This window comes from Copadichromis virginalis, linkage group LG8 (genome assembly GCF_057382275.1).
Source record: "Copadichromis virginalis isolate Kocher_CV1m ecotype Utaka linkage group LG8, C_Virginalis_male_GT1.1, whole genome shotgun sequence".
Lineage (NCBI taxonomy): Eukaryota > Metazoa > Chordata > Actinopteri > Cichliformes > Cichlidae > Copadichromis > Copadichromis virginalis.
Window position 1 is genome coordinate 13,398,251 of NC_140625.1, and position 15,911 is coordinate 13,414,161.

The 15,911-nt window shown below is 39.1% G+C and overlaps 2 protein-coding genes across 4 annotated transcripts; both read right to left on the reverse strand.

Moving 5' to 3' along the window:
• Positions 1-10: 10 nt before the first annotated feature.
• Positions 11-8,347, reverse strand: pdpk1b (3-phosphoinositide dependent protein kinase 1b). 3 transcript variants are annotated; one of them, XR_014921908.1, is made up of 15 exons: positions 8,144-8,347; positions 5,725-6,015; positions 5,469-5,511; positions 5,246-5,383; positions 5,006-5,150; positions 4,801-4,898; positions 4,270-4,345; positions 4,118-4,186; positions 3,897-3,993; positions 3,608-3,781; positions 3,185-3,402; positions 2,882-2,939; positions 2,436-2,588; positions 1,318-2,322; positions 11-101 (listed from the first exon to the last, which is right to left on the reverse strand). XR_014921908.1 is itself a non-coding variant. In XM_085465933.1 (14 exons), exons 1-14 carry the CDS (start codon positions 8,165-8,167, stop codon positions 2,209-2,211), a joined length of 1,698 nt encoding a protein of 565 aa, XP_085322059.1. In that variant the 5' UTR covers positions 8,168-8,347; the 3' UTR covers positions 11-2,208. The 3 variants fall into 3 exon arrangements, 2 of the variants coding, with proteins under 2 accessions (XP_085322059.1, XP_085322060.1); XM_085465933.1 differs by having other exon boundaries at positions 11-2,322; XM_085465934.1 differs by lacking the exon at positions 8,144-8,347 and adding an exon at positions 7,460-7,721 and having other exon boundaries at positions 11-2,322.
• A 244-nt stretch (positions 8,348-8,591) lies between these two features.
• tsr3 (TSR3 ribosome maturation factor) lies at positions 8,592-15,904 on the reverse strand. Its single transcript, XM_085465938.1, has 6 exons — positions 15,478-15,904; positions 15,079-15,289; positions 13,773-13,966; positions 13,497-13,667; positions 9,231-9,285; positions 8,592-9,011 (listed from the first exon to the last, which is right to left on the reverse strand). Exons 1-6 carry the CDS (start codon positions 15,596-15,598, stop codon positions 8,873-8,875), a joined length of 891 nt encoding a protein of 296 aa, XP_085322064.1. The 5' UTR covers positions 15,599-15,904; the 3' UTR covers positions 8,592-8,872.
• Positions 15,905-15,911: the final 7 nt, after the last annotated feature.

The following is a 15,911-nucleotide window of genomic DNA, read 5'->3' on the forward strand; positions in this document are numbered from 1 at the left end:
ACAAAAACAGTGATAATGAGCCGGTACTTTATTTACATGCTGCAAAATGTGAGATGCCATTGCCACTGAATGATGCGGTTTCTTGACTGTCATGACCCAGGCTGTTGACAGAAGACAGGACACATGGCTTTATTGGTATGCCTAAATCCCTACATGCTTTAATTACTGGACTACCAAGCATTAAGTGGAAAATTCATCATTCAACATCTACTGACCTAGCGCACAAATAATCAGAGAGAATGAACAGATTCATTAAATTATCAGAATATGATTAAATCACTGAGCAAATAGAAAATGTATGATATAGTAAGAAAAAAGCTGTAAAATATTATAGTTTACAATAATTATTCACATTCAAAGGCTTTACATCTCAATACATACACAACATGGCCCCTGAACATGACTTCAATCCAAATATGATTCATATATTAGAATTTAAATAACACAGAATGAACTATAGGCTAAACAATAGCCATCAAATAACCTTATACAAGAATAAAAATACAAAAACTGTATCCTAATATCATTGCATTACTTGCTTCAGATTTTAATAATACATCATCTGTACATCACAGTTCTAGTCAGTTACAAGCCAGGTAGAGCTTCTACATACAATGTAACCGACTGCCATCGACTTGATTCAAACAATTTTTCTAACTAGAAGGGAAAACACTTCTCGTGCTTCCTCAACTTTATAGACAGATACAGCAATTTCATCGGTTATTTGGATGAGATAGATATTCTTTGACTGACATCCAACCACATCTGGCCCTGGGCCAGAGGGTCCCCAGTCACACACTGCACATACAGACTCAGCTGAAGGAAGAGGACCTTTGGAAAGACCGTAAGGTACTATGACAAAAAAAATTAAAAGCATTATGATAATACATATTTCTAAAACAAGAGCACAAGTTAAATCAATCGGTTTAATTTCTATTGGGCCAAACATCAGAATGAAAAAAAAAATTAAAAAAAAAAAAATTAAAAATAGGCCAATGAGCCCAATGAGGCAGTTTTGCCATATTGTCCAGGGACAACAGCTTTACTGTGATTGCTTCTGAAAATGATAGTATGTGTATGCATCTCTGTTGATGATGGTGGTTTTCTGTTCAGCATGGGGTGGTCAGCACATAAGATTTTGTTTTGAATAGGGCATACTGAAGATGAGTGAACTATTCCACCAAATAAAAAAACCCAAAGAAAAATAAAAAAAATTAAGAACTCACACCACAAAAGAAATAGCCAGTGAATGGTACAGAACAACCAAATCATTCAACAATAGTCTCTATGGTTTCCAATGCAGTCAAAAATACCCACCTTTACTTGAATAAACTTTATCTCCAGTGCCCTAGGAGAGAAGCGGACAAGGCTGAGCTACAAAAACTGGCCATGCAGGAAAGATAAGCAAGTTATGATTAGGAAGTACAAGCTAGTGGCATGTTTACCCACCCCCCTGTTAGCAAAACATCCTCGGCTATGGAAGGCTCATACTTATACAGAGACTGGTTCAGACCCACGTCTCACTGCAGACCGGCACTCTGCATTATTATATAGAGACCTTAACTGCAATAAGCAAAGTACCGAGAGACTAAAAAAAAACAACTCAAATACCGAGGGAAATATTTGGGTTCTGACAAAAATAGAGAGGATCTGAGTTTGGTAAACGTGTGAGACTGAACCATTTTACAGTATCTATAGAGTATATGCACTAAAAGTGGGGCTTGACTACAGCTTGCACATACAATGTAGGATTAGGATATGGTTTAATAAAGATATCATGAGAGGCGCTGGTCCACAAAAGCAAGATTTTGTGTCATCATCGAAGCAGGAAACCAGTCCTTGCGTTTGAGATAGTCGCAGCGGTACCCAACTTGTCACTCTACAAGACAAAGCTTGTCCTCCTCCCCCCCTTGCCCACCCCCGCAGAATGTACAAAAAGCAGATGTGCATGGTGGAAGTCTTATCATCCATACATGGAAAAATGCAATAGAAGCCTCACAGAGAGCACAAAGAACAAGCAAAGCAACCCTAAATCCAAAGTTGTATTTTTCCCATGGTTCTACTCAGGAAAACAAACAAGGTCTAGATGCCAGCGTCTCTAAGAGTTTGTTTACATTGCGGTGATGAAGGGCACTAAAGAGGGTGTTACTCTGCTCAGTGATTGGCCTCAGAGCTAAAGAGGAGTGGGCACAGGGTGAACCTGTGCTCCTATAGGCCAGGGTTTTGGTGCCTTTGATAGATCTTTCTCCACACTTCCTGGATCTTCTTACACCATCTGTCTGCATTCCCGCTGGGGTCCATCAAATAGTATGTCCGGTTAGGCTGCAAACATCATAGGAAAAACATTTACATATTTTTTTAAATTTATTTTATATAAAACTGAAGGAAAATATTAAGATCTGTCAAAAAGGCATCACAAATCAATAATTGTGTACCGTGTGAACAAAGAAGGTTTTGAAGTTCTTGGCCTCGGGGCGTAACTCTAAGGACCAAGGAATCTCCCCCTTCAGGACCCTGTTGACAGGATCCACGTAGTACAGGTGTGGTCCTTCAGTGAGAAGCAGCTGTCTCCGTCGGGCGAACAGACCCTGCAAAGGAATGCAAACATCTCATTGCTTCACCAACAGAGGGGGCTACGAGGCCAGTGACACTTTTGCACAGTACAACAGGGAATTCCCCTTTACTTCCCATTTGACAGCAGTGAAAAGCAAAGGGAAGTGACTTCACTGATCTGTAGCCAACTCAAACTGGAAAACTCCACAGAGTCTAGCTGGCAGAATAGTGTAAAGTACTAAAATATGTCTTTTTTTAAATACTGAAACAATGCAATAAAGTAATATTAAGGATTCAAATATATGCTGTAGAATTCACACACACACACCTTTCGTTTATCCACTGGGCCCATTTTCAGGATTAGGTTATTCTCCACAAACTGGTGCCTGTGTTGATACACAAAAACGCAAATGGTAACTACACAATTTTTTAAAAACAAAGTAACATAACTAACTGTTAATCCACATTTCTAAATCATTCACCAAAAATCTCTTACGGTTTCCAGTGCAGTGAAAAATATTTCCAGGATACAAGAAAGACATTGATTCAAAATTGGTTTTGATATACATCCAACAAAGAACAGCACATGACACAGACATTTTAACAGGGATGGAGAGATGGAAGGGGTTACCAGGGGTTTCCAGTGGTCTGTTTATCCAGCAATAACTGCTTCTCTTCTTCAGTGAACTGCAGGTCCAGCTCAAAGGAGTTGTTGTCCAGGTCGTGGATATACTGCTCAATGTTGCTGCTGGACCTCTGCGGCGGCGTCGAGTCATGTGGCGACAGGGAGTGTGATGAGCTGGACGGGGCCACCTGCATGTTGCTGAACTGGCTCAGGAGGTCATCGTACTGAGAGTCATAAAGAGACAGTGTCTCGTTATGAAAGGTGCATTGATGTTATGCTGATAATTTATGACTTGTTTACAGTTTGGATGAATCTCTAAGCTTCAACAAGGTCTCAAACCTGATGCTCTCTTTGAATGAGCAAACAACAGACCAAAACAAACAAAAAAACATACCAAGACTGTTACCATAGTAAAGTAAAATATCTTACATTTCCATAGCAGTCCTCATCATCTTCAGACATTGCTGGCAGGTAGGGTGTGAGCTTGGGAGGTGTCTGTAGGTGAAGGTCACTCCAGGAGATGGTGTCAAAGAAGGGGTGCTGCTTCAGTGGTTCGTACCCTCCCATCTCTTCACAGCCAAGCCGCTTGGTTGGGTCCAATGACTGAAATTTAAATAAAACGTAAATAGCCAACTTCTAAACAGGTAACTGATTAACTTATTTCCAAATTATTACCAAAGGAGGTTGAAATGTGTTATTGTGATATGCAATGACATACCAAAAGCCGTTCAACAAGATCCTTAGCTTTGGGGAAGAATTTCTCTGGGAATTCATACTCCAGCTTTATTATTTTCTGGAATATCAGGTACTCATTTCTACAGCAATTAAAGAGAAAAGAAAAAGTGTAACTAGTGAACATTGGTGTGTTTGGTTCAGATTTTTTGCACTTGAAAAAAACAATTAAGAAAAATTGAGTTTTGTAAACACAGTAGTTCTTACCCAGCTCTGAATGGTGGTAAACCAGCCACCAGCTGATAGATAATACATCCCAAGGCCCACAGGTCAGAGCTAAAAATTAAAAAGTAAACAGTTATAAAATTGCAGGAATGATGCCCACCCTGAGCTGAAAAACCTAATAAAAATCTCATTACCTCTTGCAGGCTGATTTCTCTGTTAGTAGCTCTGGAGACACATACTGCGCTGTTCCAACAAACGAGTTTGCTCTCGCTGCCAAAAAAAACCCCCAAACAAACAAACAAACAAAAGGGTAAAAAGACAAGTTCTCCTTTCTTAAACATGTTCTATGCAGCATGTATTAAATGCTTTTCTACTGTGCAAAAAGATTGTAATCTAACATAGGTGACAAGCTTGCAAGTTACTTCACCAGCTACAAAGATTGCATTGCTTTCAGCCATAATCAAACCACAGAACAAAGCTGATGTGTAACCGTCAACTGCTTTCTACAGTCAAAGCAAAAGCAGGGGCAGTTACCCAAGTTAGCTATAAGTCTGTTAGTAGCATGAACAAGTGAACTTTGTCAATATATTGGATTCACTCAGTGATATTAATAACAGCAGATTTCTGAAACTTATGCTCAGTCCCTTGAGGTCAGTTAAGACTATATTTATGCTGGTCATACTTTGCCACAAGGAGCATAAAGAAAATCAGCACTGTGATTATACCTTGTTTACTGTCTGATGGTAACTGTTTTGCTGTTCCAAAATCTGTTATCTGAATGTGCATCTCTTCACTCAGAAGAATATTTTCTGGTTTCAGATCTCTGAAATTAAAACAATAAAAATTGTGAGCAAAAACAAACGCTTAACAGCAAGTGAAATTTTTATAGCAAAACTTGCAAAAAGGACAAAACAAAGGGTGTTGTCTTACCTGTGTATTATCCCCTTATTGTGTAGGTATTCTAGAGAACAAACTATTTCAGCTGAGTAGAATCTAGTGCAGGTCTCATCAAATGAACCAATTTTGCGAATGTATTTCAGGAGCTCGCCGTTCTTAGCATAACTAAGACCAAAATCTAAGACAGACTGGTTAAGGAAAACTTCTTAAACAAAACAGTAAAACACGTGTTAGGAAATAGGCCTTGATAGACTGAATTTGTTAAAAGGATACACAGCTTCTCATCATCTTGAAATGTGAAGTAGAGTTTGACAAAGAACGGGTGATCAAGACTTGACATCAAATCCCTCTCTCGTTTCACATACTGGGTTTTGTTCTCCTTCACAATATGGCGTTTCTCTAAAATCTTAACTAAAGGAGAGAAAAGAGAATATTAGTAGACGTAAACCCAGCAACTTTTTCATTTTAGTCCAACTCATTATACGTTATTACTTACTTGCATATTCTTTCCCTGTTGCCTGCTCTCTTGCCAGGACAACCTAAGCATAAGAAACAACAGTGAGATGATATGGCATGTAACCAACCAGTCAGATGTTGAGGGAAAATAATAATATTTCCTTGGGCTTACTTGTCACTTCACCTAAAATTAACTCAGCATGACTCATCCAAGTACATTAATCAAAATAACGCTAGCATGTAGCAACATCTTCCTCGGCACATTTCAAAAGCTAAGTGGAATGTAAGTTACATACCGTTGAGAAGGAGCCCTCTCCCAGTATCTTGCCAAATTTAAAGTCCTCTGGCCTCTTTTTGCGTGGCTGAGAAGCCTGGACGGCTGGCTGTGTGCAGAGCTGTGGGGCCTGGCTGCTAGCAGATGCTCCTACAGCACAAGCCTGTGAGGCTGCGCCCTCCATGCTGGGGCCGTGGCTGCTGCTTGCGCCTGGGATTGCAATTGGCGAGCAGGAGTCAGGGTGGTTTCTTACCATTGATGGATGCGAGCAGGAACAGATGACAACGCTGGGCTGAATGGGCACAACATCATACTGTAAGAAAAAGAGAGACCATAAAGAATTTGTTATTAAGCAGGGTGACACAGGTAAATAACAATTCACATGTGGAAAGGCTCTTTACTTGAGAAAGCTAAGGGACTGTATATCCATCTGAACTATTACTGGATTGAACATAACAGTGACGACAAAAATATAAGGATAAAATAGTAACAATTTAACTTTTCAATAACGTTTTCAATAAAAATGAATGCATAAAGAAAATGTGTTTTGTTATTCAGCACTTTAAACTATCACTTAAATGACAAATTTCAGGTTTTTCCATCAGTCTGCGATGGATTTAGTAATTGATGCGGTTATTAGTTGTCAAAATACAGATTAGATGGCCCAAAGAACACACGACAAAAGCAGCTAAACTTAATTACTGAAAAACATGAGCTTCCTAGAACATCACCGGCACCAGTGACAAAGGTGAGTTGAGATGTTTACATAGATGAAACTAAAAGAAGTTACCCACCACAACCACAGTCTTCTCACTCTACTGACACCTGAAAGTTCCCACTGGTGTAAACAACACTTTGAAGAATTTTCTTTCATATGCTTTGAAATCTCTGAACTTTCTCATTGCACTCCATCATGAAAATTAACTAAATTAATTAATTATTTTTTTAATGATAGCTATATCTACATTGCTATGCAGTTCTTTATTAGCATGAAGGAACTCCATGTAGAATTTTGTTGTGCAACCTTGCGTTGTGTTATGATAATAATTAATCCTGAATCTTAAATCTCTTTCACAAAGTATACATATGACACATGAAGAGAAAGCAATGTACTCACATATTACACGAAGCACTTTACAGGCTGCTGGCTTAAAATTATTGTTGCTTATAGTTCTGTAAATTACAATAACCTAAACATACTACTACAAGTGAGACCACTTGTAGACCAAAGTCTAACAGTGATAAGAAGGAACTGCTTAAGGAGCCACTTCTGAGCCTGGTGGTCCCACCCACCTGTGTTCAGGCTGTAAAAACTATGTCAAAGTTAATTTTTCATATGACAGTGATACTTGAGACAAACTGCGCTGAACTCACACCATCTATGTGTACATAATCAAACTGACATGGCAGATGAGGCACACAAACTGCCTGTTTAAAACTTAAAGATAGTGCTTCCTAAAAATTCCCGGTACCGGTGTCATTTATATAGAAACACATTGAATTACCCGAACAATGAGTGTGTAGTTTATCTGGCAGTTCAGTTTACGTTTAATTAGTTCAGTTGGCCTAGCTTTTTCTCATTCAAAACCAAGGTGTGGCCATTATTTTAGCTGCCTATTCCGGCCTATTTCAGCTAGCCATATAACTACCTACTGAGTCACTGCTATTGGTCAGGCATGTAATGGTTGGAGGAAAACGCCGAATAACGTTTTCCTAACTCTGGGAAGTCGTGAAACAACCGCCCTGTGCGAACTTACCTTGCTAACAAGCTAATGTTAGCTCCTGCTGGCTTGTCAAATAATGCCGGCCATCGCTGACAGTGAGTTACAAACTTAACGCCAACAGTCAATTAGCTAACGTTAGCAAATCAGGCAACACAAGCAACTTCAAAACCGTGTGGCATTTTCAAGAAACGTCACTTAATCGTGTTCAAAGTTAGTTTCCTGCCGTTTATATGAAGATTTGAAAGTTGACACTCGAATAGCACAACGCTTTCCTTCAAAATATATGCTAACCAATGGAAGAACGCAATAATGCTAATGCTAGCCTGCTAGCAAACGGGGATATCGAAAGCGCGAACCTGTTAAGCTATCAATAGCCAATAGTTACTGGTAGAGGAAAACGCTCATGTGTCCCGTGTAACTATTATCGTGTACTGGTAAGCGTTTCAAAAGGCCCAAATAAGTCGAGAAAGTGTGACTCATGAATACTGTGTGAGATTTGACGATCCAAATTAACAAGGCAAACACTGCGTGTTGCGATAGCCAACATTAGCAAACTAGCAAGCTGCTAGTGAGTCGTAAGGCTAAGCGATCTCCTGCAGCTAGCACTGCTCTTCAAATGAAGGCCCGACGTAACTATTTATCCCCACAAAGCCTCTACACTGACCATTTTGAGCACCGGCTTCGAGCTGGTATTCACGGCAAAGTTGTAACACTTACCACCTGACTTGTAGCTCTTGCCATGAGAGTTTTCAGCGAGTATTTATTTGGAATAAAATAATTAGAGAAGCTCCAGTAATGGCTGCCTCTGCGCCTTCATTTTCGAGCTGTGACGTCGTTCCACAACAATGTTACCGCAGGACAGCAGAGGAGAGTCCCGCTGTGTCCGCCCCCTCGCCACATTAACAACCTACTGAACTTCATCTTACTGATAGGGCCGGAGTCAGGCGGTAGCAGTTGTGGATATTCAAATACCGCAGTAGACGTGGCCTACAAACTCCCGTTTTAGACTAACTTTGAATATATGGCAGTAAGAAGGATCTACAGGTCTTTTTTTATTCAAGTGTAACTAAACTTAAGTGAAGAAGCACTCCTAAATACCCAAACTGACAAAAATGACCAATATCCATAAAACGCTTTGTGTGAAACTGAAACTGTGGCAACCAAGTATATTTCAACAAACAAGTTTAATCCAATAAATGTTTTGTCAATAAACCAAGAATATAATGTGTAAATGTCAGTAATAATAATAATAATAATAATAAACACCCTTATTTTATTTCTATTTAGTTGACATGCATCAAAGTTCATTAATTTACGTAGACATATAAGCAAACAAAACAAAACATAACCATTCATATGTGCCAAAATATTTTTTGAGCATTTTAAAACAGTCGTGTATTAAAAAGAACCCAAGGTTGAAATATAATTTAGTGTAAAGTCTTTGATTCAATCCTCCTCTTCATCATGGTCATGTGAGCTTGTTTTTGTCTCCTCATTGCTTTCCGTTTCTTCATCTTCTGCCTCATCTTCGTCATCTTCCTCTGTGGAGTCTGTGTCCTCACTGGAGTCATCTTCTACAGGTGCACTAAACACAAAAATGAACCCAGTAAACATAGGAAACAAATCGTTAAAGCCTATTTTAAGAGAATTCTTGCCATTTTTAAAATTATGCTGGTAATTTTTATGCCATATAAACATCACCACTAAGAGAACTAACTTATATAAAGTCAAATATAACCAAAGTTTTCTTGGTACATTTATTCAATTATTGTAATAGATACGTGAATGCTAGATGAATACTTACCACTGACGTCTGTTGAGATTCATGCATTCTACTCCAGAGTTAACATCAAATGGATCTATGAACAAAACAGATGTGTAGCTTTCATTACGAGGGCAGTTAATTCAGCACTACAGGTCACTCAGCAACAAAAATACACATCCAGATTCTAGACATTTCCAGACAATCAGCCTGGATACTGACTTCCTAATCACAGCCAGATGTGTTCAGAGATGCAAGCAAAATTAAATGAGTCAAAATCCAATAAGGAAAGGAAAAAGAAACAACAAGGCAGCCTGATTACAAGGCAAGGAAACAATGCAAGGAACAGTTATATCAATGTCCACAGAATAATCAATCAGATAAAACAGTTCGTAATGACATTTATTTCCCCTTGGAATATTCATTACTAAGTGTCTTTAAAGTCTTAAGAATAATACGAGTTTTATATCTTATAAACAAATATGAGAACACTGGTTTCCCCGTGACAATTTAGCAAATGTGAGTCACAACAAGAAACTATAAAAATTATTCTAATTATTCATTAGCAATTACTCAGATTAAGCCATTTCTAAAGTGAACCTTTCCAAAATAAAAATACATTTGAATCAAACAGTTGATTATGACCAACAATACTGTGCAAAAATCCCTAATTTCTTAATATTTGCTTCCAAAGTGGTTTCAAGCAATAGTTCTCCAGGCTCTCTGAACCTCTTTCAAAGTTTGTCTTTGGATAGTGGCTGCTTTTTCACTCATTTTCAATCCAGTCCAATACCTGACCACCAAGCCACTTAACACAGACTCGTGAATTAATCAAGCACACAAAGGGACCCAACTCAAGAGATGACCTTTGTTGTTTCTACACTGCAGAAAATTAAGCCAAGAACCAACTTTAATTTGTATCTTTAGGCACTTTCTTGTTACAAAAACACATCATTTGTTCTCATTTATTTTGTTGAATTTATGAAAATCCCAAAGATAACAGCTTAACAAGCATGAAATAGTATTTTTACACCAACAAGGTGATTCCCAAAGAGCTTTTAGCTAAAACCTTGGCACATCTCGAAATGGTCTTCATATGTCCTTAAAGAATTTGAAGAAACTAGACAAATGGAAGACAAGAGAAAGTGGCAGGCCTAAAGATACTACCTACAGTAAACGGAAACATCTGGAAGTCATGTTTTAAAGAAAGATCCTTCTACTGCTTCATCAGCAATGCTGTCAGATGAATGGAATCCATGTCAAGAATCCATTTTTAAAGAAGGAAAACAAGAAGTACTGGACTGAAAAAAATGGAGTATTAAAATATTTTACATTTTTGATTCAAATCATCATCATTATATACAGAGAAGTTCAGGAGGTGCTGGGAAAATGTATCTCGCCAAAATTTACACACTTAAGAATGTACATTCAAATTTTCATCCACTATCTGGTGATACCACCATGTGGAAAGCATCTAACTGGCAACGCCTTCAATTTTTCAGCAAACACACTGCCAATGCAGTAATAGCATAACTGGATAGAAAAACAGACAGTTGAACACTATCAGTCATGGATCGGCCTCCCCAGAGCCTGGGCCTCAACATTACTGAAGCAGTATGGGATCTTCTTGACAGAGAACAGAACTAAAGGCAGCCAACATCCAAGAATGAATGTCCTTCAAGAAGCCTGGAGAACCATTTATGAAGACTACTTAAAGAAAAGGACCAGAAATCTAGTCAGAAATAGTTCAGGCTGTGTTGATGAATAAATGTGGTCACATCAAATATTCAATTTCAACCTCATTAGAATAGTATTAGCCTTATACGCTATATTTCCATATTTGTTTGCATGTGTCTGAATAAATCACTGCACCTACGTTGCATTTTCTATGCAAAATATGAAACACTCATGAGTGGCTCAAGATTTTTGCACTCAGGAGGTCCTTCAAGAACTAATTACCTTCGAAGTCATTTTTTTTCTAGTTTGTATTTGTTATTAGGAAATCTAAAGTGATGCAACAGCTAGCCACTTCAACACAACTTCCTGCTTTAGTCTTATTTTCTTGTTTCAGCCTCTTTGTTTTCTTTCTTTTCTGCTTTGCTGCTGTGTGATTTCTGCGTTCTGTTTTAGTGTTTTAGGGTTAACACTAGGGGTGCAACGATACACAAAATTCACGGTTCGGTTCGATACTTTGGTGTCACGGTTCGATATTTTTTCGATACAAAAAAATGTTCATGCATTTTTAATTTGTCATTTATTAAAATTATAAATATATATTTTAACTCAAAAGTACAGTTTTTAAATTTAACCCTAACCCTTGTGCGTGTTTTTTATTTTGACAGCGAATGCGCACCTGCGGACCACTTATGTGCAGCCCTGGTTATTTAGCTCATCATATCGCAGCCACAGAAATTATTTTGTCCATGAAACCATAAAGCTGCACTTTCTTTTTGCCTTATAGTCTGATTTGTCATAACTTCTCCGTTTTGTGGTAAGCTTTTCTTTGGCTGTCACTTCTTCACCCTGACCTGTCTTATTTGGCTCAGCAGAACTGAAATGCTTTTACACGCTCACTCACATAAGCTCAGCGATTCTCTGTGCGATCAACCTCTCACATGTTTAAGCTGCGGGAGATTTCACTTGTCATGTTTGCATAGTAAGCTAACGATTAATAAGACGATGTCAGAGGAATTGGTGCACAAATTATCATCACTCACAGATCAGTGCTGTCGCTCTCTATACACAGTTCGCACGATTGCAAAGTGAAAGCAAAAAAACAAGCGCAAATTCAAACGCGACTTCAATATGTCACATATTGACAGTGGCTCACCGATGCCAATGACATAATTACCCAGCTACATTTCTGAAAGAATGCAAAAGCATTGACATATATTTTTCCTACAATAGCCCGACGGGCAGGGAAGAGAAAGATTTTGGTAGCCCGACTGAAAAAAATCGCTAGCTCCGGGACGTCGGGCTAGCGATATTGCGAGCCCTGTATCTGATTGAGGAATCACTCATCTTTGGAAAAGAGAGTTTATTACAGAGAAATGTCTCTTTCCAAAATAAAAGCTATACTATCCGCTTCTTCTGGGCTATATTCTCAGCAGCATAAGGAGAATCATGTGCTAACAGCTGTCTAAATGACTCGGCTAAAGTTAGTAGCATGCTTGTTGTTTTTGTCTTTGCACTAGGATGATGTCGGCGTAAATGTGCAGTCATATTCGTTGTGTTCCCACTAGTGCTTTCAGGTTAATATCGTTGAAATGACCTTAACGCCACAACACGGCAAATCTCCGTTAACGAGCTACCGCCGATCACTCCGTGCATGGGGCTAGACGGCCAACACGTTAACGAGCTAACTGCGCTAACACACTAGTTCACACCAATGTAATTGAGCATTGCATGGCACATCCAACATACTGTTTTACTTTAGTCCATGACTCGCTTACCTTCAGGGTCATACGTCACATGAAAACCAAAATAATTCCAAACGCCAGATCTGAATGAGGTTCAATTTGCCTGTTGCAAGTAGAGCTTAACTTCTGTCTCGCTAGCTTGCCCTGCGCTCTTCCTTCTGACTATGCTGTCTGTGTTGAGCGCTCAGTGGATCTGCGCTCGACAGTGCAGCCTAGGCGGAGTAGTCGAACACAGATTCACTGAGCGCTCAACACAGACAGCATCGTCAGAAGGAAAATTTATAAAAGAAATTACAAATGTTGTATTGTTCGATACATATGCGTACCGAACCGAAAGCACTGTATCGAACGGTTCAATATCGATACGAATATCGTTGCACCCCTAGTTAACACAGCTAATGTTTTACCAGTAACCCCAAAAGACAATCAAAAGTTTCTTTGCCAGAAAAAAATCACTACTTTGTAGTAGGAGCTAATGCAAACACTGATGATCCATGCCCACTTTTAACTGCACTACAGCAGGTCTCATTTTGCACTAAATCATTTACATATTTTTTCCAAATTGTTATATTGTTATATTGTTGCTATCGCAACACCCAGTGTTTGCCTTGTTATTGTATGTTTCATATGCTATATGTTTTTTTTTTTATTGTTCTTGCAACAGTTACAAAGATACAAAAATGCGACTAAAACTTAACAGTTACTAAAACTGGAAACTGTCATCTGAAAGCTCTTAAAGTCCAATAAATGTGATTTATTTAAGAGCCACTACTTGTACGTGAAGCCAAACTACAGCTAAAATAAGAAAGAGGTTGAACCAAAACACAGTGACCCTCTACCTCCACTGCTACACAAACCCAGACACTGCGTAGAACCCCAGGTTATTTACCAAACTCCTCCTCTTCCTCTGGTTTAGAAGTGAGAAACTCTTTCTCTACACCAAGGAGCTCTTCTTCCGACTGACAAGCAGCGTAGCGGCCAAGCAGGACTTTATTGAGCTCCAGAAACGTTGTCCCCCATTTAAATTTCTTCAATAAGAGCAATGCCAGTTCCTCAAAACCTGCAATATCAGAAACAATATGTCACAGTTTAACTGCCATAACCAAAACAAGACACAAAAAGCAGTTGCTGCGGTATTCCTGAATAACTAAACCTAAACCCTTACCTACGATGCAGAACGTGGCAGCAAAAGCTTCAACGCAGGACAACTTGCAAGGCTTGCCATAATTTACAGGGTTCGCAGCTACGAGGTACGGCAGTAACCTGGGATGACTTCCAACCATCTTATTGAAGGGTGTCTCCTCCAGTTTGGCCCAGGAGCAATCAATCACTGCGAGCCCATTGTTGGCCACAATCTCTCTGTGCAGACAAAACATGGAGAGAAAAAAATCGCTTTGGATTGCATCACAACAGTGACACAAATTATAGAATTTATTTAATTTTCATAACCAACAAAACACTTTGATATAGCAACATTTGTTTTAATATAACAATGCATTGGAATGTCTCAAGTTTTTAATATGCCTGATCTTTAAGATCAAGCTCTACATGGAGTAAATAATCAAGTAATAAACCTAAAAGGAGGGCCTTTACACTCAGGGGACACTTTATTAAGTACACTTTGCTAGTCCTGGGTTGTACCCCTTTTGCCTTCCCAACTAGCTTAATTCTTCATGGAATAGATTCAACAAGGAGTTTGAAACCTTGTTCCTCAGAGATTTTGGTCCATATCGACATGATAGAATATAACAGTTGTTGTAGATATACATCCATGATTCAAAACTTCTGGATTGAGATCTGGCAATTGAAGCTGTCATTTTACTACAGTCAAGAAACCAGGCTTAGATGATGGAAGCAGCTACCATGAGATGGGTACACTGTGGCCATAAAGGGATGGAAATCATCAGAAACAAAACTCAAGTAGTCTGTGGTGCTAAAACACTACTCTGTTGGTACTCTAGGGTCCAAAGTGTGCCGACAAAATATTTCCACACATTTACACCAGCAGCAGCAGCTGGACTTGCTGATACAAGGCAGGATGGATCCATGTTTTTGTGTTGTTTACCATCCAAATGTGTCAGCAGAAATCGAGACTCATCAGAGCAGGCAACATTTTTCCAAAAACTTTTGTTCAGTTTTGATGAACTTGTGTGAATTGTTGCCTCAGTTTCCTGTTCTTAGCTGACCCAGTGTGGTCTTCTGCTGCCGTATCTAATTTACTTCAAGAGTCCACATTGTATTTTAATAGATGTTCTTTTGTATTTCATGGTCCTAACGCGTGTTTATTTCACCTACTGTTGTTACTCTGAACACTGGCATCAAAAAAACATTTTCACCCTGAGAACACTTGTTAATGAGTAACTAAACAGGTGTGCATCAAAATGTGTATATAAATAGTTATATGAGGTGGTCTATGGCTACAGATTCTTTGATTTCATTGGCTGAAGTACAGAGGAAACAGCTGAACAAACCTGTCTGCTGGCGTCACATACTTCGTGCCCATTGGACTCAGTATGAGCCCGTTGAATCTCTGATTGAGTCTCAGGTTGCGTACAAAGCCCTTCCTCACCAACTTTCTGCCAGTACAACGTTTGGGATCGCAGTGACCCAACTCCCACATGGCAAGTGGGCAAGGAAGCTTCACCTGAGGGGCCTCTGCTCCTTCCTCCCTGTGAAGACTTGCTGAGGAGAGAAAGTTCACAATCTCAGATCTCTCAAGAGTTTACACCATATCGAGTGTTATCAGTCCTGAGCAATGGGCACTTTTTCCTAGTGTAAACAGCATTTCATGATGCTGACGCTAATGTAAATAGCATGCCTTACAGCCAACATGTTAAACATTTTTGCATTAGAAATAATCAATACACTACCTTCCAAAGCAGTGTGCATTTCTTCTGTAAAGGCCTCTAAAGATTTCCCTTTCATTTTGTGACGTTTGTCTTTGCCCTTGTTGTCAGGACGGACAAACTTTCCCTGCTTTTTTCGTCCCATGCTGCTAGTTAGTTAACTGTCACTGTCAGACTGTCACTGCAATGAACTGACCAAGAAGTATGACTTAAGCTATCTGGCTATCCTGCTGACAACAGTTTCGTCTAACAAAGAGAACTGCCCAAAAAAAGAGCCGCAAAAACTTCTTATTTTCAATAGGAATTAGACATAAGCAACTTTCAAGACTTTATCACAAACTAGTAGTAGTCTCCTTTCATCCGGAAACACTTTCATATGAAGTATAACCTAGCTTGATTGGCTTCGTATCGTGGTAAGCACGTCGCAGTCCCATATGAAAAACACGCATGCTCACGGC